General features: G+C 41.2%; 1 protein-coding gene across 1 annotated transcript in view; it reads right to left on the bottom strand.

Annotated features, from left to right (window-relative positions):
- The window catches only part of PIP4K2A (phosphatidylinositol-5-phosphate 4-kinase type 2 alpha), a 164,527-nt gene that overhangs the window by 57,043 nt on the left and 79,640 nt on the right, over positions 1-27,844 (bottom strand). The window contains exons 2-3 of the mRNA XM_003786760.2: positions 2,413-2,510; positions 690-786 (exon numbers count right to left, since the gene is read on the bottom strand). Coding sequence (XP_003786808.1) covers positions 690-786; positions 2,413-2,510 — 195 coding nt within the window. The remainder of the gene's footprint in view (positions 1-689; positions 787-2,412; positions 2,511-27,844) is intronic.

Raw genomic sequence — 27,844 nt, 5'->3', positions numbered from 1 at the left:
TGTACTTAGATTTCTGCTGCTTAAAAAGAAATCCTTCGTGTTTATGAATTTGACTTGCTATATGAAACGTGGTAACCAACTGTCAGGCCCTTTCTGAGGAAAAATAATCAGGGATCCCCAGACATTTTAAACATTAAAAGGGAGAACCAGGCATGGGGGGGGGGGCAACAGTGCACATTTTAATGTGGCAGGAACCAAGAGCAAGAAGATGCTTCACAAAATCATGGCCAGCACTGATAGGTTCTTGGTGCTGACCACACTGCTGTGGTTCCTCACCAATACAGCCTCAAGAGTCCAAGTTTACTAACTTGAAAAGCAGCCAATCCGGAAAGATAATAATTTCTGACATTCCAAGTGGCCTCTACAAAGATAGGTGATGGGAATTCTATAAAGCACATACCCGTCGCTCTGGAAAAGAGTATTCCGTAAAAGCCTCCCATGCTCAGTCTCCTTCCAAGGAGTAATAATTTCTTTTCCTACCAAGTTCTACACTGAAATCATATATTGTATAGAGGTCACTAACTGAAAGAACCCTTTTACTTCAGAAAGAACATCGAAAACTTCTTACACAAAATGAAAATTACTATTATATAATTGTACAGGCAAAAATATAAATCCTATTTTCACAGAGCAACGGGCACAATGAAACCCATTTCCCACTGGAAGCAAATGTTCTAAAAGCAACTCACCTGGAAATCTTGATCATCGATCCCAAACCTCTCCCTCAGATTGCGGAAAACCATTGGGCAGTATTCCTTAAACTTGAAATGGCTCGGCATGTTTTCTCTGAAATAAGCATGTTGGGGAGAAAAGTGAGACAGAGAAGTGCTTGGAGTTCACTGTCTTCACAAGGCACAAGTGTATTTCCAAGAACCAGGTATAACCCCACAGTAAGATCCAGGAAACAGAAGGGGCCAGACGGGTAACATCTGTCTCCTTTGCAATGGGCATGCTCTGACTATGTGACCTCTTTAATCCTGGCTGCACCTGCAGTCTTTCCTAAAGGAAGATGTGTTAGAAATGGAAGGGGCCAGGCAGAGGGGACACTGAAGGAACCGCAGGGCAGCAGCAGAGTTAGGAAGACACAGCACAGTGAGCCTGGGACAGCAATGCCCCTGCCCGTCTGCAGTCACTGCCGTGTACAACAGTGACAAGGCATGGCTGCACCCTCACTCCCTAACAGCCTTTTTTTTTTTAAGTTATATACTCATGGATCATGAATACATTTACGCATATGTGGGGTACAATGTGTTGATTTTTTTTATACAATTTGGAGTGCTTTCATCAAACTAATTAATATAGCTTTCGCCTCATTTACTTGATTATTCTGTTAAGACATTTATGTTCTATATTTGATAGATTTGACTTGTACCCTTGCAATATGCTCCACAGGTGTGGTCCCACCTTTTACCCTCCCTCTATCAAACGTGACCCCTCCCCTCCCTTCCCACTCCACTTTGTCTCCTTCATCCCAATGGCCTCTTTTATATAAATACCACATTCTAAACTCACATAGAGAATCCCCCCAAAGTCTACCTCTAAACAGTATTATGAGAAGAAATTAATACGTCAGCTTCACATGAGGACAATGACCCAAGAAATTCACATCATTCCTCATATAGGAGGGATTTCACTGAGGTGCATACTAATCATTCAGACCTGGTCTCTCCTTTGTGTCCCCACAGAACCAGGTATGTATATGTTACACACACACACACACACACACCCCTCCATTGTTGTATTTTGCACACTAAATTATAGTAATGTGTATACATGTCAATTTTAAACTCCTGGCCTATGAGCCCCTGGAGGGCAAGGCTCTCAATGAACCATATATAACAAATGCTCTGTAACAACGCCTAAAATGACATTCAAATGAAGGAGAAATATTCTCCCATCCAAGTACTAACCAGGCCCGACCCTGCTTAGCTTCCGAGATCAGACGAGATCGGGCGCGTTCAGGGTGGTATGGCCGTAGACAGGAGAAATATTCTCAATGCCCAACTACCCAATTAGGTTTTGTAAAAATGTTTCTTAATTCTCTAGGATGTAGTAGTCACTGACGTTCATAAAGTTATCACTTTCAAAGTTTTACGTAAGAGAGCAGAGGTTCATAAAAGCTCCAAAGCCCAAGCAATGTACAGCTTCAAAGAATTTAAATTGTAATGAGAATATCATTTTCAACATATAAGATATTCATAGAGAACAATATGCCATATGGCAAAGGATATTATCCCAGAGGGCCTGCTGCTGCTTCTCTGAGAATGACAGATGGTTATGTTTATCACAGGATTAACTTCATCAGCAAAACTTTCCTCCCACCCATTGAAAAATTATGTGATTATAGAAATGCCCAGAAATCGTACTCGAGGCAGTCACATCCGTCCCGTGAAAGGTCGTACTTGTACTCACTTGTTAAAAAGGTGATTATCCACCTTAATTTTTGAATAGGCTTTGAAGTCATCTGGCATCAACATAACAGGGATTTGAACATGGCTCAGTTCATTGATCTAGAAAAATATAAAATAAATGGTACGGTTATTACTATCGAGGTGGGGAGGGCCTGATGAATGTATACTTTGTAGTAAAGGCCTGGAGGACACAGGAACTCCTCTGCCTGCCTGCCCACCTTTTGCCCTCACTCCCCTCCTGAACCGTCCCTTCCTGCCTCCTCACCCCCTTGTCAGACTTTCCCTCCATCTCCCACCCAGCTGCAGGTCCTACATCTCATGTCTGCCTGATCCCGAGTCTGTGGTAGCCAATGATGGTAGCAATGAGGGAGGAAATCTGTCCCCGCTTTTCTCCCATAACCCAAACCTCAACCAGAGCCCCACAAAGAAAATGCTGTCCGAGAAAGGGAGGCTTTAAATTTTTGATAGTAATATTTGTTGAGTTACTGGATATGATTTATGCTCTGGGGCACTCAAAGAACCACACCGTCATCCACGGGCTCCTTACCTTCCTTACAAGAACTAAATTTAAAAACAAAGATGGGGTGGGGCCTGAATTTACCAAAAGAGGAACCTCAATTAAAGGAAGGAGGAGGAACCGTGAGAGGGGTTGCACAGGGCTTTAGAACAAAAGCAGGCTGTAATCCAAGCACTTTGGGAGGCCAAGGAGGAAGGATCTCTTGGCCAGGAGTTTGAGACCAGCCTGAGCATCACAGCAAGACCCTATCTCTACCAAAACTACCAAAACATTAGCCAGGCATGGTGATGTACAATCTTAATCCCAGCTACTCAGGAGGCTGGGGCAGGGTCACTTGAGCCAAGGAATTCAAGGCTGCAGGGAGCTATGATCAGGACAATGCACTCTCCAGCCTGGGTGACAGAGCAAGACCTTATCTCAAACAAAAGGAAAAGTTTGTTTCCAGAGGACACAGAGTAGAACTGAGTTCTGGCAGGACAGCTTTTGACATCAAACTTTGAAAAGCTGAACTTTCTCTTGGTTAATTCTTCTTGCGTCTTGGTTCCAAAGCTATGCTTCCCTGGCAGTAAAAACCACTTGAAAGATTTTACTGCCAGGTAGGGCCTCTGAAGGGTCTTCAGTTACAGAAACAAACTAGCAAACAACAAAAGAATGTGTTTCCTGATAGAGTTTTTAATACATTTCTGGGTTCACAGAAAGCAGAGGAAGTCTCCGTGACACCCTTCTTCTTCCCCCAGAGTGAGTTTAATCCACGGGGATTGTGGTGATGATGAGGCAGGTCTGAAAGAGGGGTTTCTCTAAAGACAAACACCAGTTTCAACCTTTACATAGGCCAAAGGAAAACCAGGTGGCTCGGGCAAAAGTTTCAACATTAAACTCAGATCCCCGAAGGAAAGTGGCCCTGACACTGACTGAAGTAGATACAAATGGTCTTTGGAAGCCAGTGCCCCCAACTCAAGCCTCCAGCATTCCTATCAACCAAATCTGAGCTCACAGAGATGACAAAAATATTTAAGAATTTGGCTATTAGGATGGTCAGATATAGAATAAAAACAAACACTATAAAGGAAGAGATGGACTAACAAAGATGATTAGTATTTGAAGATATAATGACTGAGAATTTTCCATAAGTGATGAAAGTTATATATCTGTGGATACAGAATACTCAAAGCTATAAATAAGAATATTCAAAGCACACCTAAATATGCTGTTATTAAACTAAAGAATGCCAAAGGCAAGAGAAGAAAGGTGGCCAAGGTTGGGTCTGGTGGCTCATGCCCGTACTCCTAGCACTCTGGGAGGCCGAGGTGGGTGGATGGGCTGAGCTTGAGAATTCCAGACCAGCCTGAGCAAGAGTGAGACCCCCGTGGGCCGGGCGCAGTGGCTCACGCCTGTAATCCTAGCAACTGGGAGGCCAAGGTGGGTGGATTGCCTGAGCTCACAGGTTTGAGAGCAGCCTGAGCCAGACTGAGATCTCATCTCTAAAAATAGCTGGGCATTGTGGCAGGCGCCTATAGTCCCAGCTACTTTGGAAGCTGAGGCAAGAGAATTGCTTAAGCCTAAGAGTTTGAGATTGCTGTGAGCTTTAATTACATAGCACTCAACTTAGAGCAACAGAGTGTGATTGTTTCAAAAAAAAAAAAAGGAGAGAAAAGACAGAACACAATAAAAGAGTAACAGTCAGATTGCCAGCTAGCTTCCCAAACCTGTAAGGCTACCATGGAACAAGAACAGGAATCTAAAATAGTAAAACTTCTCCCATCCACGTTACTCAAGTATCTTACAATACTTAGTAGTAATTTTCAGAGGCTAGTTGTGAAAAGTTAAAATTTATGTATTTTCATCCTGGCAAGGGAATACCAAAGTTTGAAAAATAACAGAAAGAGAAAAAGAGAATCAGAAAATCCAAGTCCTGTGACAATCAGCACAATTAGCATGAAGCTGGGGAGGGCCAATTCAATCCACATTTCAGTGTCTTTCAGATTAGAGAAGAATATAAAAAAGGAAAACGCAGGATGGCAGGAAAAAGTTAAGAAGCCATCAACTCCACGCCGCTTCTACACACAGAAAAGCTGCACAGGACACAAGTGATTTCTTTCTCATCTGTGCTCCAAGTGGTCACAGAGGAAGTAAAACCCGATGTGGAGGTGGGATCAAATGCCACTTCTTTTTAAGAGCACATGATCAACTCAGGAGATCCTCCAAATCCCTTGATTCCTTCCTCAGGCTGCTGAGATCAGTGTCACACCACAGGTGCTTTTACAGAGTTAAAGGAGGAAAGGAGAAACTTTTGAATCCTTTCTGCTATGCAAGTACCTGCTCTGGAACATGTTATGTGGAAAAAATAGGAAAACTACTCAGCCAAAGGGATGTGTAGCCTGAGAACGTCCCTTATGGGTTTTCAGTCCCAACCATCCTCTCGTCAGCACACCCTTAGGGCCACTCTGGGCTGGGTGTGGAGCAGATGCCTGTCTTCACCCTCCGGGTTCTTACAGTCCAGGGGCAGGCACACCAACTGCAGAATCGCACACGTGTATAACTGTAATGATGAAAGAGGGATGGGACAGGTGAGGCTTCCCTGGGTGGTGCCTGCAGGAGAAGGAAGGTGGAGAGGGTTTCCAGGAGGGCAGGCCCTGGGCAGGAGGCGGCACAGCTAACTGGGGGAAAGTGCAGAAGGTGAGAAGGCGTGTGGTACGCAGGGGCTGAACTGCAGGCCCAGGAGCCTGGGAAGGGCCACTGCGAAAGCCCAGGAGGCAGCAGAGATGGAGCAGGTGGACAGACTCCAACACACCAACGTGGTAGGATCATCAGGGCTGGAAGGCAGGCTGGGAATGTAGGGAAAGATTTGGGGGCAGAGATAAGAACGGCTTGCATGACAGGGCAGCACTGAGTGTATTTTTAAGAGAGACTCAGTTTTGAGCTCATCAAATTTGTGCTCTTGAGACCTCTGAGTGTTGGTGTCAGGTAGGTGAGATGGGTAGGCCTGAAGTTCCAGTGGTGGGGCAGGAGTGGGAGATAAAAATACTCATATCCAGGAATCAAATATTAGCTCCCCATGAGAAAGGCTAAAGGAACTTGGAAAGGAAACAGAGGTTCCTCCTCCAGGAGCCTCTAGGAGAGTCTAGAATACTGGGAGTTTATGGAGTTTACCACCCTGGGGGGAGAGGGTGGGCTTCCAAGGGGGAAGAGAAGAACCACCAGTGAGGTGGGAAGGGAAAAGCACAGGACCACCCAGGAAGGAAGGGCACACAGCGGGACTCAATGGTGGAACAGGAGGGGCAGGCCAAGGGGCTCAGAGGCTCAGCAGCTGGAAAAAGTGACTGCAGGATGTGGACTAGAAAGTTTAAAGAGAAAATGGGGCTGGCTTTGAGGTGTAGTCAACGATCCCTTGCAGTCCATGACGTACAGGGTAGGAATGAATTGGTAGAGTGAGGACTTGTGGGGAGATGTGCCTGAGGGCTCTGCCTTGGGGTGCAGGTGGAGAGACAAGAGGATGAGCAGGTCTTTCAGGACTGAGGATTTTGCAAGTCTGAAGTAGAGTTCTGCATAGTCCCTTGGAAATGAAAAATCAGGACAAAACATCATCCCTGGCAAGGAGGAGGTGCCCACTGTAACTAATGGGGTGAGATATTCCCAAACAGTAAAACACAAACCAACGCAGAAGAAATGCTGGCATCTAGACAGTAAGTGCCACGGGAACTCAGAGCGGGGAGTCCCTGTCACAGGTGTGGCTCTCCCAAAGGCTTCCCAGAAGGGGTGCAGCCCCACGCGGCTCTGCAGGGAGGGAGAGCAGTGATTAGGGTGCAAACGTCAGGAGATGCAAATTCCTAGTGACTCCCCACCTTCAACAGTCAGACTACTCTAAGAGGGGATGTGTGGTCCTCATTATTAAAGAAGACAAGAAAGGAGATAAGAAATCAAAGATAGTTGCGTTATACCTTGGTAACACAGAATCATAAGAGGGTGAAATTAAAAGAGAACCTCAGAGATGCTAGGTGACTTAGAATCACAGCTCTCACATGGCAGATTACAATGTGTCCTGGTAAAGCTGTACCTATGCCTTTTATAATTGAGAAGTAGCTGGATACAAAGTGACGTTTGACAGCTATCTTGTGGTTACTTATCTTTCCTCCAGCGGCCTTTCAATCACAATTGCTTCAAGTTTCTTTTGGTTTTCTTTTTGCCCCCACCTCCCACCCCACCACCACCAAGCTTCTAGGTCAAGTGAGTAGCTAGATTTCATGACCTGTGAGCAAACACTTCACAAACCACGAGATCGACCTACCACTTCAAAGAATAGTTTAAATAGTACGCTATTTTTTTCTATGGTGTAGCTACGAGCCCCTATATTATTTTTTATAAGCATGTGTTCTTTTGTTCTATGAGACTTAGCAATCGTTTCAGTTTTACTAAAACACACTGGTGATAGAGTACCAATAACTGAAAAGCCATAAAACTTCCTGAAGTACTCTCTCCTTTAGCCTACTACCCCACCTTACCTAACGTAAAATATATTGCTAGTCTCCAGTTCAAATTCATGAGTTAATTAGGTAAGGACAATGAGCTATCACCTTGAATAAGTTTGAGTTAATCCTATTTGTTAATTTCTATATTTTACACAGGGCTCTTGGCTGAGAACTTCATGGTTTCAGAATGAAATTCCTGGGTTTCAAAGTCTTCTATTTGAGACATTTTAATTTATTAAATTTTATTATTAAATGCCAGGTAGTCTGGCGTTCCACCTAGCCCAGCCATTCTAGGTGGTCTACCCCCAAATTAGTAGCCAAACTAATAATGGTTATCATCATTAGTTTATATTTATTATCAACATTTTTTTACAAAGTATACTTTTCTGTCTTTATAGATAAATTGGGAACACACACAGGTTATATTTACATATTACATAATCATGAAAGAAGTAAAAAGATTTGTGTTAACCATTACTATTTGAAGAAAAGAATCACATACCCCATCCTTTAGGAATCAGCATGTATTATAAAATCTAAACCATTCTTAATTTATGAAAATAAAAGTGATTTCTCAGTTGATTAAAATTCTATTGTGTTAGCTAAACAATCTCAAAGCACTGACTGTATGCATAGCATTAAGGTCTCACTTAAGGTTCCTTCAGGTTGCAAATATTTAATAAACTCTCACAGCAGAAGGCCAATACCACTTTATATTTCTCATTCTGAGAAATACTTAATAGCGGTCAAGCCACTTTGGCAAACACAAATTCATTCTCTATTTGTTTAGACAGTCCTGTTCAGGGGCCTATCAAGATTAAGATCATGTAAGTGCTTTGGAAATAGCCTGGAGGCTGCCCTGGGAGGGACCGCTTGCTCCTGTTGATGATCTGCCAGTTGCCCCCAGATGGCAGCTGTGGGCCAGCCCTGCCTTGCTGCCTAGTTGTTGGGTATCAGTGCTGACAATGCTGGAGTCCAAGAGATGACAGAAAATAAAGGAGCTTTGTTGTAAACACCAATGGAATCAAGGCCAAAGGGGCCCACAAGGGACAGTGCAAAGTGCCCCTATGTTCAGGCACAGTATTATAATTCAAGAGCAGGAGAGGAGGAGGTTGAGGGGTGCTACTGAGATCTCCTCTGCTCAGCTTTGCCTTAACCTGCTTTCATACCTGGCACTCACCTTACTGCTAATCCCTCGTGGACGTGCACCACGCCCCGCTGAAATGCTTTACTGTATCTATCTTCTCTGTAAAAATGGGGATAATAGTCCTATGCCATTAGGTTGTAAACATCAGATAAGGAAACTGAGGCTGAGTGTGATTAGGAAGCTACTAGCTACCAAATAGTGGATATGTACCTGCAACCCAGCCTAAGCTTACATCTTCTTCAAAGTAACTCACTTGAGTTACCTCAACAATGAGGTTCAACGAGCTGGGCTGGCTTGAACCTAAGATCCTTTCAAATTTCTGACAGCCTATGAAGTAAGATACACAGCAACTTACTAAGAGTCTACCTGAAACTTTTTTTTTTTTTATTGAATGGTAACTATGTACATTAATGCACTTCTGGGGTACAGTGTGGGGTTTTCACATGGAATCTGAAATACTTCCATCAACTGGTCAACACAGCCTTCATGTCATTTTCTCAGTTATTGCTTTAAAACGTTCACATTCTACTCTTAGAAAGATTCACCTGTACCCCTATAAGGTAAACCTCAGAAGTGATCCCTCCAAACCCCCTCCCTCCACCCATTCCCCCCTCCCTTCTCCCTCCCCCCTCCCCAGTCTACCTGAAACTTAAGTCTTCGTTGTGTTAAAATCTTCTAAAGGATTCTTATATATTTTTAAATAGTAATTGAAAAGGTGTTTAGAATAAATTATTAAATGAATATTTAATTGAATATGCACCATTGGCTACTACAGTGTTTTATGTAGTTTCAACAGAATAATCTAACTTTGGAAGGACCAGAGTCTCTGAGAAGTCATCATTTCTCTAATATTCCTTGTCATTTCAAAAAGGGGGAAATAAATAGCTCCATTCAATCTTCACAAATCATAAACAGTATCCTTGAAGGCTGCAAAATTGATTTTTAAGGCACCTATTTATTAAAGCCAATTGTTGAGTTTTCTTTTATGAAAAATATAGTTAACACAAAGCACCGTAAAATGTATGTGGGCCTCTCCTTTTAAAATATCCTATAGCACAACTCAGAAAAGGTATGTCGGTTCCTCTCCTCAGCAAGATATAGAAATTTACAACGCATGCAAGTCATCTCCAGCACTGTAAAACACAGGTTTGGTTTTTTTGTGTGGGTTAGATCTGCTGATTGCAGTGAGTGCCATGCCTGCAGAAGTGAGACGGAATTCACACTGGCAAGAAAACAGAGGTTGCAATTAAGCTGCAAAAATGGGAATAATAAATAGCTACTGGACAAGGGATGAATACGTGAGACCCAGCTGGTAACAGTTCTGAAATTATGGCATGTAGAAGTGTCCCCACAAAGCCATTTCACACTGTGACATTTAAAAAATAAACCTCACTAATTTATATGATTTTTAAGTCAAGCAAAGAATATTTTCGTAAATTGTGAGAGGCATTATTAATGACACTTAATTAATTCCGATATATTCACCCTAAACACTGTGTTCTCAGACTAATATATAATTAGCAATTGGTTTTTTGTTCTGCCAAGAATACATGAAAAGCGCCAAAGAAGACGAAAAAAACTCTCACGTGGAGTGTAGACACTGAGATACTTAATCTGATTACAATGAAGACAATTTCCTACAAATCATGACACCCTGAGATGAAATGGGAGGTATCCCACAAGTGAAGTCACTGTGGGGTATGAAGGCTGGTGGGGGACCTGGCGACGGGGCTGTTTTCATGGCAGCGTGTCCACCCGAGATTGAACAAAGCAAGAGATGGCGAGAGTGGAGTGGGAATTATCTTGAAAGGCCCATTCATCCCTCTTCAAAATCTCAACACACAGATTAAAAAGAGCTTATTTTATCTCCCAAACAACATTCCCACTGCTTAAATGAGTGCATATTTTAAAACATAATTCAATAATAAAAATAAACTAGAGCCAAGATAAACACAAAGGATTCAAGATCAGTAAGGGCCCAATGGGATGAAGAATTGTAACGCATAACTCAACACGACTATTATTTTGAATACTATTTTAACTCTAATTAATTTCTTAGGGAAATCCAATAATAAATATTCTACCATATCAGATTCCCCAGACTTTAAAAAGTAATTTTTGATTGCTTCTGGCTTCTACAAAAGGATCCTAATTTCACAATCAAAGATGTGATACAAGTTAACTATGACGAATAAAAATCGCCACTCCTCCTCCCATCCCTTCATATCAGTATCTGAAAATAGATATTTTCCCCTTACTGGACAAACCCTAAAAAAAAAAAAAAATTCCTTTGCAACTCTGTAGTTGATAAAGCAAACAAGGATTCTGTCCAAGTAATTTACTTTGAACATTTTCTACCCAGGGGTTCATTCGCTTTAGGAAGTGAATAAGCAGAAAACTAAAATTAGGACTATTAGGAGATAAAGAGTTGAGGGTATTCCTGGAGCTACTGGAATGAATCACTGCTGGAAGTTCTGACTTATTCCGTCTCTGTCCTGCAAACAGCAGGGCCCTGTGCCTGTGAGTCACAATTTTCACTGGTTCTCCCCCAAAGGTATACAAAACAACCTCAGGCACATTGCTAGGAAAATATTTTCCACAGAGTGACCTAGAAAAGGCCACCAAGATTGCACATTCCCCTCCCCACATGCTTCTCCGGAACCAAATGCACACAGTATTTCTGAAGAGGGTGCAAAGGGCTTGAGGGGGAGCTGAGAAGCAAAGAGAGGAAACAGCTTTGAAGTTTAGAATGGTACATATTAACAAAGAAGGTAGGCCACCTAGCTGACACTGAATTACCCATTTTAAGTGCAATAGCTATAACCAACCCTTCCAAATACCTAGGAGTTCTTATGTTCCATTTGTTTGTAAAATGAGGATACTATCACCATTTATATACCAAAGTCCCTTTTTTTTTGAGAAAAAGTCTCTCTCTGTGGCCCCTGGTAGGGTGCTGTGGCGTCATAACTCACAACAACCTCTGACTCTTGGGCTCAAGCGATTCTCTTGCCTCAGCCTCCGGAGTAGCTGGGACTACAGGCGCCCGCCACAATGCCCAGCTATTTTTAGAGACAGGGTCTCTCTCTCTTCAGACTGATCTCAAACCTGTGGGCTCAGGTGATCTGCCCACCTTGGCCTCCAAGAGTGTTGGGATTATGGGTGTGAGCCATCACACCCGCCCTGGTAGACTGTCAAAGAGTCATAGCTCACAGCAACCTCAAACTCTTGGGCTTAAGTGATTCTCTTGCCTCAGAGATCCTCTTGCCTGGCACCAAGTAGCTGAGACTACAGGTTCCCGCTGCAACACCTGGCCTTTTTTTTAAGAGACGAGGTCTTGTTCTGGCTCAGGCTGGTCTTGAACTCCTTGAGCTCAGGAAATCCACCTGCCTCAGCCTCCCAGAGTGCTAGGATCACAGGTATGCGCCACCATGCCTAGCAAAAAGTTCATATTTCTGATGTATAGTGATAGCAACTATAATAACCTTAGAACAATGACTATCATAAAGGTACCATTTTCTTTTTTCTTTCTTAGCAAGTCAAGGAGGTGGGAGGATTACCTTAACATTTTTATCTCATTTTTACTATCTATTTGATACTGATTTGTAATTCCTAATTCCATATGAGGGCGCAGACTAACTTGAACATCAGCTCTCCTTTGGAAGTAATGTTTACAGTTTTGTAATGAATATAAGTTGGAATAATTACGAACTTTAAAAACTGAAGTTCTCAGTATGCCTCAGGCATGCAGCCTGCACTTGGAATGGTGTGTCTCTCATTACAACTTACACTGCAAAATGAGTAGCAATGGGAAAGTTCTGAGGTTTCAGAGGGACAGGCAGAACAAATTAAGAGTCAATTACAGAAGTAAGAAAAAACCAAACCAGGCAGCTGAAAATGTTTGTAAAATGCATTATTATTTGTCTTGGGGCAAAAGGTCAATTTTCTACAGCTGCTCTATTAATAATTATTTTCTGAGACCATTTTTTAAGTTATATGTCTTTGTATTTGAAGTATAAGACAAAAACCAAACATCCAAGTATATTTTAATTAATACTCTCTTCTGAAATCTGAGCTACCTTCCAACATCTAGACCATAAATGCTTTATTTGATGGGACAGAGTTGTTCTGATATCAAAAGCTGAGATGTGAATCAATGCCTAGGGGCCTGAGTTTCCAGAACCTATAAACTCAAAAGCCTAAATTAATACACTTAAGAGGATTTTTCTGTTGAACAAGAATCATTAAGCCAAGCTTTTGATTAATAGCTACTTGACTAAAATTAAAATGTCATCAGAAATATTCAAACTTTTAGTTGGACTCATACTTTATAACATAGACACAAACTTTACCATCTGTCAATTTGGTATCTGCAAGCTCAGCAGTCTCCTGATAGACAGGCCTTGCTGGCTGGCTCACTGCCAAATTCATCCCAAAGCATGTAGCCATGTTAAAGTTTTACCTCCTATGAACTGGAGGATCTGACAAGAAACTGTGGAATGAAAGCCAAAAATTTATAGGCTACTAGAGAGGTAATGCTGGCTTTTTAAAAAGCCCAAAACAGGACTTTGCCAATGAAAACAAGAGCTTACAATACAGTCCATTCAAAAGGATGCCGGGCTCAGAGTCAGGGGGCCCATATGCCTGAGCCCTGGTGGGCCACTTCATCATGGCCTAACCTTGGGCAAAGCACCCCACTTCTCTCGATCTTGCCATGTGCTTCTAAAATGAGTTGGAGAAAAGATCACAAATGATGTATGCTTTGGCCCGGATAGAGATTTAGAAATCACTTGAGATTTAGAAATCACTTTAGATTTAGAAAATGGCTTGAATTCATTACCAATCTTTTCAGACATGAGAGAATTTACATATAAGTTTAGATTTCTGGCTTCTTTCAAAAGTGGAAAAGGAAGGCCTGGCACCCAGCCCAGCATCACTCATCTGGTACTGAGTAGCTGTGGGGATTCACCCTTTTCTGGGCACAGTTCCTGCCATCCCCTTGAGTCTTCTGCCTGGATGACTTGGCCCATTCCAGGGCTTTAGCTGCCCTGACTCCTGTGTCAGACATTCAGGAGGCAGTCCCCAAAATACAAATGAATCACAAAATAACTTTCCACAGTGATCCTCTCAATTCCTAGAAGACTCAGAAGACCCCGTCATCATTCAGACTGATGTGGCAGGGCAGAGACAGAGGTAGGAAGAGAAGGAAGGCACAGTTCCAATATCCTAATGAGGGGTATTGTATCTTATCCTTCTTTGAAATCAACACAGAGATAGACAAGGGGTGCTAAGTTAATATGCCTGCAGTTACTCTGAACTAAGGCTTACAATGAAGTGGAGTCCAGGGACTACTTTTATGAAGACAATTTTTCCAGGGACCAGGGGTGGGAAAATGGTTTCAAGATGATTCAAGTGTGTTACATTTACGTCAGATCATCAGGCATTAGATTCTCGCGAGGGACGTGCAACCTAGACCCCGCACATGCACAACTGACAGTAGTGTCTGGGCTCCTATGACGTCTAACCTGCTGCTGATCTGACAGGAGCAGTTCAGGCGGGGATGTGCGAGTGATGGAGGTCGGCTGTAAACACAGATGAGGCTGGCTTGTTGGCTTGTTTGCTTGTTTGCCCATCGTTCACCTCTTGCTGCGCAGCCATTTCCTAACAGGCCATCTGTGGCCAGGGAGCTACAGTTGTAAAGTAAGCCTGCCTCCAGGAGGACACTGCCAAAGATGCACAGAAAAGATGGGATAAAAGAGACAAGAGCTGTGTGGAGCTGACATGATGTGACACCCTGGGCCCAGTGGATTTTGAGGCCAGCCTCCCCTGCCTTCTTCCCCGCTACAGAAACCAATCAACACTTTACATTTCTGCTGCTAGTGACCTGCCTGTCACCTGGGAGGTAGACAGGTTGACTTTTCAGCAGGATGCCCACCTCAATCCCGAGGTATCTAGGGGAAAGTGTGCAGACTGGGATCCCTCGGGGCTCATCTAAAGCACAGAAGATAAGAGCCTGGAGGGGCCTGGACAGGATGAACTAGAGTCAACAGGTGGGGCTGGCTAAATTCTTTGAACTTCTGATTAGTACATTAGGAAATTTGGTTTACTTCCCCCGAGGGGATAGAACTAGTTTTTATCTCCCTCTTTCTAAAGCTGCCTTTTGTTAGCACCCCCCTACCTTTTACCCAGCCCCTCTCTCTCTCTATGCAATCTTCCAAGACTTGGGATTCACTCTTTCAACCCTGTCTTCTGGCATTTTTACATTTTGCATATGCCCCTTTGTTAGAAATCAGTAAAATCCTTCTGAAGAAGCCAGAGAGGGGCTGCACTGTCTCGGTCTCACTGCCTGGCTTGAGATCATGTGAGCCTTCTCGAGGCCTTCTCAGACTTTGTTTCAAACTGGCACCTCTTCAGTGCCGTTTCCCAGTCGGGTTTCAAACCAGGTCGGGGTTCCTGTGCAATGACCCCCAACAGTGCTGGCAGATATCCAGATCTAACACTAAAATACTCAGTGTGTGTCAAATTAATAGGAACTGTGTTGGCAGTGTTAGTGTTAGATCAGTTCCTATTAACTGGGTGGCATGGACACTCACAATTACACAGCACTCTAAGAAATGAATCTTCAAAATTTCCAATAAACTTATTTTTTAGTCAGCTAAAAATAGAATATACCAAAATAATTTAGTATTTTCTGGTGTCTTTCTATATATTCATCCTGCCATGAGTGCCCTAAGTGAACTATGAAGGAGAAGCTTCCAGAAGGCACCGGAGGCCACCATGCTGGCAGGAGGCACTAATTCTCACACTCCTCACACCTAGTGGGGTCTGGCAGCCTGTGGAGAAGATGTGAGGAGTTCCATATGTAACACAGGGGTCCCATGGGCATGCCACAGAACCAAATCTGCTGAAAAAGTTGAGTCATGAGCAGCAGCCGGGCATTCACAAAACCAGTCGCTTGCACAGGTCATTAATAAAACCCACGAGTCGACAGAGGCTGCGAGGGCACGTACGGGTTGGCATCCTTTTCAAAGGATTTTTTCAGCAGATTTCACAGGACCTAAATAAAGGTTCCAGAAGGGGAAGCACTGAATTCCTGACTCTGTTAGAGTTGAAATTTTTTGTTTTAATTTTCCACAACCAAAACAGAGGGCCAGCTTGCTTTACTGCCCAGGATCTATCCTACAAGAACAATCTGAGGAAGGTTACCATCATAGTTTAATTAGCTTTCCCGGACTCACATTTTAAGTGATGAATTATGTGTTTTTATCTCTTTCCCTTCTAAGAACTCTGCTAAGATTACAATGAAGGAAGTTAGAGATGGGGGTGGGTGGGTAGAGAATATGAGAGAACAGATAACAGAAGAGGAATTTTTAAACAGAAAAGATTGTCAGCGTCAGCCCAGAAAAGAAGGAAGTAAGTTGTCTGGTTGATGTCTGTGGCCATGGGATGCTGTGCTCTCCCAGATAGCAGGGGCTCCACAGCTGGGGCAAGTGACAGGAAGCCTGGACCCCACCCATCCCACAGGAGGCAGGGAACTAGGTCCTCAGAGACCCGTCCCCAGGAAGCTTCAGGTTCAGGCTGGCACTGGCAGAACACAGAGGGATGTCAATGACAATCTATAATCTGAGCTCTGGGACCTCTGCCTCCACCCTCTGTTCTAGTCCCTCAGGGGACACTGCTGGATTTTTTCTCTTGGAGAAAAGGCCTTAGAGAAAACTCCACCAGTGAACAACAACACAAAGGCTAGCCTGCTCCCAAGCACGTGCAGGAAACCGCCACCAGCAGATAAGCACTGCTGGTCCCCTTGCCCAGAACGGTCCTTTCTGCTGGAGCCTCACTGAACTCTGACTGGAGAGCAGCAGACCCCCCAGGTAGTGAGGGGAAGCCTCTAGCATGAGAGACACTAAAATAAATAAGCTCCCTCCACTGATAGCAGACTTGAAGTGTTTGGTGTCCTTCCCCGGCCAGCTGGTTGATCAGGCAGAAGTGGAGCTGGGACTCATTATCATCGGGTAATTCACTAATGTAGATTCATTTGTACTTTGGGTCATATTGTTCTCCTCAAATAAATAAAGCATTATGATTCAGGACAGGTGGTGCCCCAGCCAGCTCAGCAGAGCTGGGCTGGAAGACCTGCCGCCTCTGCCTTGGCGGTGTTGGTGCCGCGGCAGCCGGCAGAGGAACAGGCAGAGGAAACAGCAGACTGGAGTGTAGACAAGGAGTGGGGAGCCTCCCACCCCACAGGAGGCTCCAATAGCCAAAGGGATGGACAACTGCTGGGGAGACACCTGCGCCTTGGTGTCTCCTTCCCTTAGCACTTTTGGCTAAATAGGAACCCCCATTTCTTATGCCTTAGGTCAATTTCATGTAAGTTTCCTAGGCCTCAATTCCATGAATGAACTGTGTGCATTCGTTAACCTTGAGGAAGAGACTGTGTCCATTCATTAATGCATTCATTCACCTTGTCCCTAGCAGAAAGGACTGTGTCCATTCATTTCTTGGCCTCATATATAAAGAACCAATGCACCTTTATATACCCCTAGATGGAGAGGGATGGAGAGAGAAAACAGAGCTTTTCTCTCCTAACTGGGAACTTTAGTGTTTTTGTATTCTTTTCTGTAAATAAATTCTGTTTACCACTGATGTGTGGTCTGCAGATTTATTCTTCAAATCACTGAGACCAAGAACCTAAAACTCCGGTATCAGATTATATTAAAAAGTAAAAAAAAATTATATTTAATATTTAAAAAAATTGGTGGGGGGCGGGGGGCAGTTTTTAGCTAGGGCCAGGTTTGAACCCAGCATCTCCGGTATATGGGGCTAGTACCTTACTCCTTTGAGCCATAGGCACCGCCCTATAATACACTTTTTAACATTTTTTTTTCCCAGTGATACTTAACATCATGTAATACTAAATTACCAAATGTAGTACCTCACAAAGTGCTGAAAATAACTGTAGTCACAGTAAGGGGAATGCTATTACTTTAACCAAAAACTGTGCAGCATTTTAACACAAAAGAAGGAGGAGTGGAGAGGAAGTGTAAGAGGCATTATCTGTTGTGGCAGAAAGTCAATAAATAACATCACAACCATATTACTTAGAAACAATGTACATATCTACATGAACTAAAATGGAAAGTTCTCTAAGGGATAGCCTGAAGTATGAAAAGCAAATATTTAATATGTTCTCACTAATTTTTTTAAAAGGTTATACATTCATGTATTTGTCTATGAAACTTATTTTAAAAGTGCAAAAAAAAAAAAAAATACAAATACAAAAACCAAAAACAGAAGGAGGAGGTTTGGCGGTCTGGGGGGATGAGACTCATCTGTACTTGGGTTATTTCTATACTGTTAATTCTTTTTCACATGTCATTTTTAAAACAATTGAGGGAGAGAGAAAGCAAAGGGGCTCCTGAAGCGTTTCACGTAGCTCTAAGGCAGTAGTCTCCAACAAGGGAGGGCATGCTATCAAAATGGGCGAGTCTTTAAACATTTAATATACAGAACATGAAGAGGAACATCTACAGGCTTTTTTCAATATGTTTTACATTATGCAGAACTAACCTACCTAAATTTAGTACTTCACAAAATTTTATTAATAATTAATGTATAGAAGCTGCTAGTTCTGGGTTGCTTTAATAGCAAATGACTAAAAACCACATACTTCTGGAAAAACACTTGTTACTTCTACTACAGTAAAAATGGCCACAAGCACGTGAGAACCAAGAAGGTGTCACACAAATTCCTTTGTCAGCAAATTCTGCTGGCCAGTGCATGGAAAACACCAGTCAACGAATGCAGTGTCTGAAGACTCCAGGATTTCAAACAAATTCGAAAGCCTGGAGTTAGCTTTATAGCTGCATCAAAATAAAGATAATTCTAACATTCTTCTGCTGCTAGTACTTGCTAAATTACTTCCTATATTCAAAGAATTACTATGTGATTTAAAAGATGAGTCATGTGCTTTTTCCTTACAAAACTCCAGTTCCAAATTTATGGGGTCAGAGGCACCTCTCAGTAGTAGGCTACCTAACAACAATCAACGTATTTCAAGCTTCCTTTCAAATTAAAGGTGAGACTCAGTATTGAGAAAGAAAGTAACTACTTTTCAAGAGAAACTAAAGCTTTGAAAAGAGAATATTCTAAAAACAGATGTTTGGAAATATTTCCACGGTTTTGTGATCTTGTTGCCAAAAACAATGTAACTACATCACCTATAAAAGCTCTTACATCAGCACACTCAGAAACGAGGAAGTAGACAAACAATGTAACTGCGTCACCTATAAAACTTCTTACGTCAAAATAAATAAATAAATAAAAATAAAACTTCTTACATCAGCGCACTCAGAAGCGTGGAAGTAGATTGGTCTCTTACAAATCTCACCAGAGTTTTAAACCCATTTGTTAAAAGTTTGAGAATGCTCTAACTTTCCAATAAGTTTTGGAGTTTTCAGGGAAAATACAATTTTAGCACCTGAAGGTCAACTGGGAATGTTTTATAACTAGTGGGATGGATCGAGGAAAGGAATAAGATGATTTAGTAAAAATGGACAGTGATACAGTTCTTCCATTTTACAAACCTTTGAGTTATTTTTTAGCAACAAAAGTCTCTAAAAGCAAGAATGAAAATATGCAAAGCTTAGAGTTAGGCTTAAAATAATCATTATTGAAACAAATTTCAAAAAATCAATTATACTGCTTTCACTAAAAATAATCTCTGAGCAAGACTTTTTATAGTGTTAAAATTATTAAAAATATTTAATCTTACCGTATTTAGTTTTTAGATATGCTATAGAATGTATGGAACATTAATATTTATACATGAATATAATATATAAGGTACAATACATAGATTGTATTGCTATCAAAATGGGCAATACAGTTAGTATGCTCAAATTTCACATATACCCCAGCAATGTGATCAAAAAAATTTGGAATCTATTATTCTAAGGGAGGTTTTTTGTTTTTTGTTTTTTTGGTTTGGGATGCACTGAGGATACAAAGAAGTAGGTTACACTGATTGTCTCTGTTAGAGAAAGTCCCTCTTACACTGTGTCCTGCCCCCAAGCGTTGCGCCATACCCCACGACCCCCATTACTCACTCCCTCCTTCCCTCTCCCTGCTCCCTGATTCCTCTAACCCCCCACCTAAGGGAGGCTTTTCAAAATACACTTATCCTTTATCCACCTATTGCTCCTGGGGTAGGGTATAGCATATTTAGGAGATTAAAAATATTAATAAGGCTGAAGTTATTTCTGACACAATCCTCTCAACCTCTGTGTGTTCTGGGACTGTAGAAAGTGCTACTGAAAAAGAGTGCTTCTCTTCAATTCATTCTGGCCAGAGCAGGCATACGATGTGTGTTCACAGCCATAGCAACATGTTTTTAAAATTGTCAAAAAACATTTGCAGAGAATTGGGTTTTCCCCTCACAGCACTGAAGTAAAATTATTCTCATTGAATAGATGACATTCAACTCAGCAGATAGGGTCATGGGAAGAAAAGGTAGAACTAGACTCCTCTCAGATAAGTACTACACCTGCACTGACCTCGCCCATACACTGGACTCTAGGGTCTGACATTGGACTCCACCTGAACCCTGGAGTGCTGAAGCAGGTGTCACATGGACAGAGACACATGGCAGCCACCCCTGTGGGTTATCAGTACCCACAGTATTTTACAAGGAAGCCAAGGTCTCCTTCAGTGGGCCTGGGGGGGGGTTGTATTCTAGGAACTTGTAAAAAACTATGAAAGTTTGGAATATAAATTAACATCAGGATGGCTGCAAGGAATTAACTGTACTTTTGGTATCTAAGTCTCAATCTTCTGTGTTAATCTCTGCTCCCTCGATTTCTAGAATACATTCTGTTCAAAAACTTTAGAATAACTTGCTCCTTCCTGAGCTTAGAGCTTTTATATCTGATACATTGAATTTGTCATATTTTCCTGGTAAGTTGCATTCTTTAGCCTAAGAGACTATTTCAAGCATGTATAAATGCATTTTTTAAAACCCAGAGGAGGCTCAAGTTTTGTCAAAAAAAGAAATAATTGTTTAGCAAACAATATTTCGAAGCTATTGTATTCAGAACAAGAAGATATTGTTTATGAAGCATAAAACGGTACACAGCCTCCATAATTTTCTTTTGTCAGAGAAAATGTTTCTGAAATTGAGGATGAGCACATGGTTATACAGATTATGAAGAATTTTCAGTCTAGGTTTTAGCACACCTATATTTCCATCCCTATAATGAACCACAGAAAATCACTTCTTGGTATAGATACATGTTTTTATTTTGAAGCAAAGTACAGGGGTGTGGTTTAAAAAATACTCATTTACTCAGCTAATTTCTTTTTCGTGGCTAAAAACAGGACTTTTTTTAAAAAAGAATTTTATTTTTATTTTATTTTTATTAAATCATAGCTGTGTACATTAATGCAACCATGGGGTACAGTAAAACAGGACATTTTTAGCCCTTTAGTTAGATCCATGATACAAATAAACATACTGAAATGCTTTGCAAGTAACAAAAACAACAAGCATTTTAACCTGGTAAAAACCAACTGTTAGTTTCATGATTTAATCTTCAAAAAGATGTCATGTCAATTAATATAGAGCTTCTATCCATAAATACTCCTATTCACAAACTGTCAAAAGAACAAAAATGCTACTGTTTGTTTTCATTATTTTAGGAAAAAGAGCACTTGCAGGTGGCACCTGTGGCTCAAAGGAGTAGGGCGCCGGCCCCACATATGGGAGGTGGTGGGTTCAAACCCGGCCCCAGCCAAAAACTGCAAAAAAAAAGGAAAAGAAATTTTTTTTTTAAGTTATAAAAAGAGCACTTGCTATCACATGAGTTTTGCCTAAATATTTCTCTCCTGTTCCCACCTCATCCTACACATTCTATGCACACTATCAAATATAAAAATAGATGAGCAAAATCAACCAGAGAATTAGATGACAAGAGAATCCTAATGCCTAATTAGATCAACTGACATTAATTTCTCAGTCTCCATATTCCATGAACATGAATCAAAGGATGAAATACATCCAGATTTAATCCAAGCAGTTCTCACTGGATTTTAAACCTGGAAACCTCTGCAAGTTTAGACAGAGAACTGTAACAAAAGATCCAAATGTTTCTTTTGTTATTGTTTCAAACATCTTCCTTTACTTTTTCTGGATTATTTGAGGCTAATGATTTTCATCACTATAAAGAGCAGACTTTGGTCATTTCCATCTTTCCCCTCCCTGCAAAGAAAAAACCACCACCCAGCATTACAAACATACTCCTAGGAACAACACAGATTATCCTAACTGGCCTCTCAAAGGTTATGCAGTAAATGACACAGACCCTAAATCATGCATTTCTTTAATATATATATATATTTTTACATAAACTCTAGGCAACCAAAAGTTACTGCATTGCTTCTTCCTGCTCCTCAAGGTTATGAAATCTAAGAAACACTTCAAATAAACCTGCATTTGTTCGACCAAAATCTAGTATGTAAAGAAAGATAAGCCACTTGCTATGGCTTTGTAAAAACCTGCTGTGATACATGACAAATTACACTTTTCATTGCTGCCGGCTAGAAATACACGGGCTTTGCCTGCACGCAAGGCCCTTTATTGTTGAATTTAAGAATCCCCAGGATATTTGGTGATAGCAATTACTTAACTCCTTATGTAAAGACAGTCTAAGGAGAATGTAAGAATATAAGCATTAGCTGTCACAGCAGGATAAAAGAACTTTTCGTAAAGACAGAGAAGTTGGTCTAGAGTTATAAGCACCTTAAGGGAAGGGGTCTAGACCTGTTCATCTTTGTACACTTCTGCCCATCCCTGAGGACCAAGACGTGGCTGTTGAACAAATCTAACTCCTTTACTTATAAACTTTAAAACTGACTTTCCTGTTTACTACATCTAGTGAAGACAAATCCTAATATTCACAGTGATCTCTAAGAAAACCAAAAGCTGCAGCGCCAATGATCAAATTTCTTTTGGCCAAGTTACCAAAGCTTGGATAGGTTAAATTAAACCCAAGAAGATTCACTAAAAGATCTGGCATTAAATAAAGGCAATAAAATATTCTATCTAATTCTAGCAGCTGAACAATTCTTGAGGAAGGTAACGTTTGCTTTTGTGTATACAGGTGCACAGCCTTTTAAGCTTTTTAAAAATCCATTTTTAAAACAGTCTTTATAATATTATGAACCTTGTTCATTACCCAAACCCTTAAAAAATTACAGAAGAAATAGTGCACTATATGCTTCAAAAGTGTTATTGTATACCAAGGAAATAGTTACTTCTCTGTACTTAAATAAAACCAAAACAACAGCAAACAACTTCCTCTCTTACACCCATGTAATGTGTTGACAGCCGGTCAAACAGAACAGAGCATTCATCAGAGATTTAGATTAATAATCAGTTAAGGAAATATTCAGCTTAAATATACAAGACCTCCAAATCCACCATCTCTAAACATACAGTATTGAAACTTTAAAAACAGAGAAAAAGAAACTATTAAAAGCATGCTTTACTTAGCATTTTACTTACATATGGTTAAATGTTTAATTACATTCTCCAAAAATGTGGATACATAAAGCATTCTCTTGACCTATGATTATTCTAAGACAGGTGTCCTCAAACTACAGCCCGAGGGCCACATGCAGCCTGCCAAGGACATTTATCTGGCCCACTGGGTGTTTTTGCCACCACTGCCTGTCCTGCTTAGCAGCTGACTCGTCCCGGGGTCCATAGTCCGGCCCTCCAGCGGTCTGAGGGACAGTGAACTGGCCCCCTGTTTAAAAAATCTGAGGACCTCTGTTCTAAGACAACTACCGTAACATCTCAACTGTCACAGTATGCTAGAACAGGGTGAAAGTTTCTATTTCAAGGAAAGCAATCTATTAATAAGCTGAGCTAATTACAAAATAGGCTGCCCTTTAAAAAAATAAAATTCTGTTATATTTCAAAAAATAAACATAAATAACAGGCAAACTATTATACTGAAGATAAATGTAAAATAACAAATAACAACCCCCCCAAAGTAACATTTGCAGTAATTTACCACTTTTGGTAGAGGTGATAGGGCTTAACCTCACCAGAGCTTTAGGAAATGTCATCTTCCTAATTTGCTGACTAGTTAACTCAATCTCGCTTATTTTCTCCCATCTTTTTTAGATAGAATATAATTCCTATTCAGAAGTAACCAAAGATGACAGAGCCTGCAGTTACTTATGACAATAAATGTGTCCTCTAACAAGGAGGACCTTCTTTCCTGCAAGATTTCTTTCAAAATAGAATTAAGAAAAAATATGTTACCTTCACTAGATGATGGAAAAGAACAAGGCATTAGATGTTCTCCAAAAAAGTCGGACCCTTCAGTTGACTGAACTATTTATATATGGTGTGCTCTGAGCTTGGTGAGCATGACACGACAACAGGCACCTAGCCCCAGGCCACAGCATGAAGACAGTGCACTGAGTAGGCGGCCTTTTGGTTTGTTACAAAGCTGGTAATGATGCCATGCCATTTCCTCTACCCAACTTCTAATTTTTAATAACGACTTACCCTGCCCCTGATTATAACAGTTTAGGTGTGTGGTTTATATTCTCTCCTCTCTCCCTGTGACACAGAACACTAAAATTGAAAGTCTTGAATGCGTTCCATAATGTATCGTGATGTTACAGAGATCCTTTCAAATGCCCTACTTTGTAGCTATTCAGATCACAAGGAGATACCTAGATATCAAAATACAGAATTACTAAATGACTGTTAAAAATATGACTGGATAGGAATCATCTTTGGGATTTGGTAACGAAAACTGCTTTCCCTTTTAGATGGGAACCCACCAAGTCAGCAGCCTCTAGAACTGCTATGTTTGTTCACTTTACCACCATGACCTTACTTTTCTGTTTTTAGACAGCAAATATTTGATTATCAGCAAAACACTAGAATGAGCCACAGAGGATAACAGAAATCTTGAAAAAAATAACGAAAAAAAATTTTATGTTCTGCAAGTTTTAGTTTCAGAAACCCCAACATCTACTTCAAGGTCAGACAGGATATGCAAAGTGAAGATATGACTCACCCACTTATCAATTACTGCAATGTACCTGGGTTCTGAGTCCTCTCACCTTCCAATGTCATCCATCCCAACTAAGCCAGCAGACTCAAGCAAGGTTGACACATCAATTCTTTTATTCTTCTTACAAGATCAAATGCTAATGGGTAGCAACATGGAAATGGTTTAGGGAAGCAGGCAGGAATTAAAATGACAGCTTCTCACAGCTGAGCAGCCAAGTCAACATCCCCCACCCAGAAGGCAGCACAGTGAGACCACAATGCATAGCATGCCACAGGATGCAGTGCACACTTTTACTTTGTATTGACAGTCAACAAAAATGTCTTTTCTTTCTCAATAATCCTTTCAAATAATTTTTTATATAGGCCAGAAGGAGAAAATCTTTATAGAATTTTAGCCAATAAATGCAGAAGGAATAGGTGGGCATGGTGGCTCACACCTGTAATCCTAGAACTTTGAGAGGTTTAGGTGGGTAGATTGCTTGAGTTCAGGAGTTCAAGACCAGCCTGAACAAAACCGAGAGACCCTGTCTCTACAAAAGAAAAGAAAAACGAGCCAGGTGTTATGGCAGGTGCCTATCTATAGTCCCAACAACTTGGGAGGCTGAGGCAAGAGGACAGCTTAAGCTCAAGACTTCCAGGTTGCTGTGAGCTATGATACCATAGCACTCTACTCAGGGTGACAGAGTGAGTCTCTGGTCTCAAAGAATAAATACGTAAACAGAATGATAAAAATAAATAAAAATTAATGTAGAAGGAATGATAGAAACAAATCAGCAATTCACAAATACCACAATAAAAACTGTTGTAGATTAAGAATCAGGAATAGATGCTAAAATTAGGGAGCAAAAGTATAGTAAGAAGCAAGATATTTGCATAACCAACCTCCAAGTATCTCCCCACAAGATTCTTAAGAACAAAGGGAAACAATCGTAACTCTGCAGTGAAGTAGGCTGATGTCACCATAACCAAGTGACCAAAGTCAAAAGCTTCAGCGGTGGGGTAAGTGGATGTCATGAGCCTTCTGATAGGCTGCACAGAGACAGTGACAGCACCGACACTCAGGCGTTCTCATGGAAATTGTGCAGTATGCACTGAACGCATTAATTATCGTGTGAGTTGTGTTTAACTTACACTAGTTTTGAGCCTGGGGCCTCATGAAGCATGTATAACCCACACAGCTCTTGACTTAATAATAAAACACTGTGGCCCCAAGAAAAAAATTCTTTTTAGTGTGTCGGTCCATGTTAAGCAAACCCTAGTTGAGAGCCATTCTACAAAATAGCTGGTCAGTATTCTCCAGTGAAAGAATAAAGGGCATGAGAGATAAAGGCAGGAAATGTTTCAGACTAAGGGAGACTAAGAGACATGACAACCAAATGGAGTGATCCTGGACCAGAAAGAAAACAAAGGACAGACAACTGGGGGAATGGAAATCAGAGCTTTTAATTATTATACAATAATACAGTACCAGTGTGAATTTCCTGATTTTTCCAATTGCACTGTTGGTTATATAAAATGTTAATATCTGGATGAAGGGTATATAGGAGTTCTTCGTATTTTTATCTGAAGTTATTTTGAAATGAAAATAAAAACAGATCAACATTAAAATGTTATTTTTAGTACATACACCATTATTTCTCTCCCTAATACCCCACACCATGCTTACTAAAGTTAACAACTTGGTCTTAGCTCAGTTTGCGGTTTTTGTGGAATATGATGCATATTACATACAACTAATTGGAATGCTGCCCTCATGTCCCACTGGGATCAGCAATGTCATCTGTCCTCTGCCTCGTATAAGAAGCATGCACCTCAGGGGAGGCACACATATGTCCCAGCACCTCGCCTAGTGACCAGCTCAATGTTAAATGAATGAATAAATGGCTCCCTAGGCTTATTTTAAAATAAAAACTAAGGAAAAAAAAAAAGCAGGGGAATAGGACATAAAATACTCTTGACTCAGTTACAATATCAAGTTTTGTGGGTAATTTCCAGTCCAGAGACGCATTCATTTTAGAAAGAGGTTGAGTTTTAGACTTTGTTTTATATTCTTTGTCTTACTTTTGTACAGCATTTTTTTTCTTCAAAATTCATCATTTCTAAAAACTGACAATAAAAACACATCACCGGGTGGCGCTTGTGGCTCAAAAGGGTAGGGCGCCAGTCCCATATGCCAGAGGTAGTGGGTTCAAACCTAGCCCCAGCCAAAAATGGCAAGAAAATAAATAAATAAAATAAAACAAAATTTAAAAAAAAAAAAAAAAAAACACATCACCAAGGCACCAAGGCTAACATTTGTTTAGGGCAAGGTATGCATCAGGCATCTGCAAGTTGTTTGACAGTCTCTTAGGCACTTGTCTTAACAACCTTGTGAAATGGGCACAACTATTATGCACCTCACCTCTTCACTATATGAAAACAGGCTGATGACTCAGCACCTGTAGCTCAGCGGCTAGGGCGCCAGCCACATGCACTGGAGCTGGTGGGTTCAAACCCAGCCCAGGCCTGCTAAACAGCAATGACAACTACAACCAAAAAATAGCTGGGCGCTGTAGCCAGCACCTGTAGTCCCAGGTACTTGGGAGGCTGAGGCAAGAGAATCACTTAAGCCCAAGAGTTTGAGATTGCAGTGAGCTGTGATGCCACGGCACTCTACCAAAGGCAACATAGTAAGACTGTCTCAATATTTTAAACAAATTTTTTACATAAAAAAAATTTTTTTAAAGACTGAGGGCAATGGAACAACAGGGTCACAGTCTCTGTGGTGCAGTGTGATCCAGATCTGGTCAGTGCAACTCCAGCATCTGGACTCTTGGCTATGCCTCTTGCTTTATATACACATAAATAAATGAAAAGGGTATAAATTGAGAAAAAGAAAAACCTGCTCAACTACTTAAAGTAGCCAGAGGAAAGCTGCTGAAGGGATAGATGACAACTAGATAAACACAAAAACTCTATGGAAAGCGCACTCGCCTGCTTTCTGTCAATCTATGCAATTCTCTGCTCTTTCTATTTTATTTACAGTAAAATTCCCTCATGAAAAAATCCCAGCTTTGCCCCAGTTGCCTGTATTGTCATTGAGGACAGGCTGCCCAATGCCAGGAGCACAGGGCGCAGGGGGAGGTCAGGGGCGAGAAGCCCGGGGGCTGCTGAGAGGACAGACGGAGTCTACAACAATGCCTGGCCCTGCAGGGTGAGCCTGCATTACTGTCACTG

Source organism: Otolemur garnettii, unplaced genomic scaffold (assembly GCF_000181295.1).
Source record: "Otolemur garnettii isolate 467f Iridium unplaced genomic scaffold, OtoGar3 scaffold00019, whole genome shotgun sequence".
NCBI classification, from domain to species: Eukaryota; Metazoa; Chordata; class Mammalia; order Primates; family Galagidae; genus Otolemur; species Otolemur garnettii.
The sequence above is the reverse complement of the archived record's forward strand: the minus strand, read 5'-3'. Positions and strand labels throughout refer to the sequence as shown.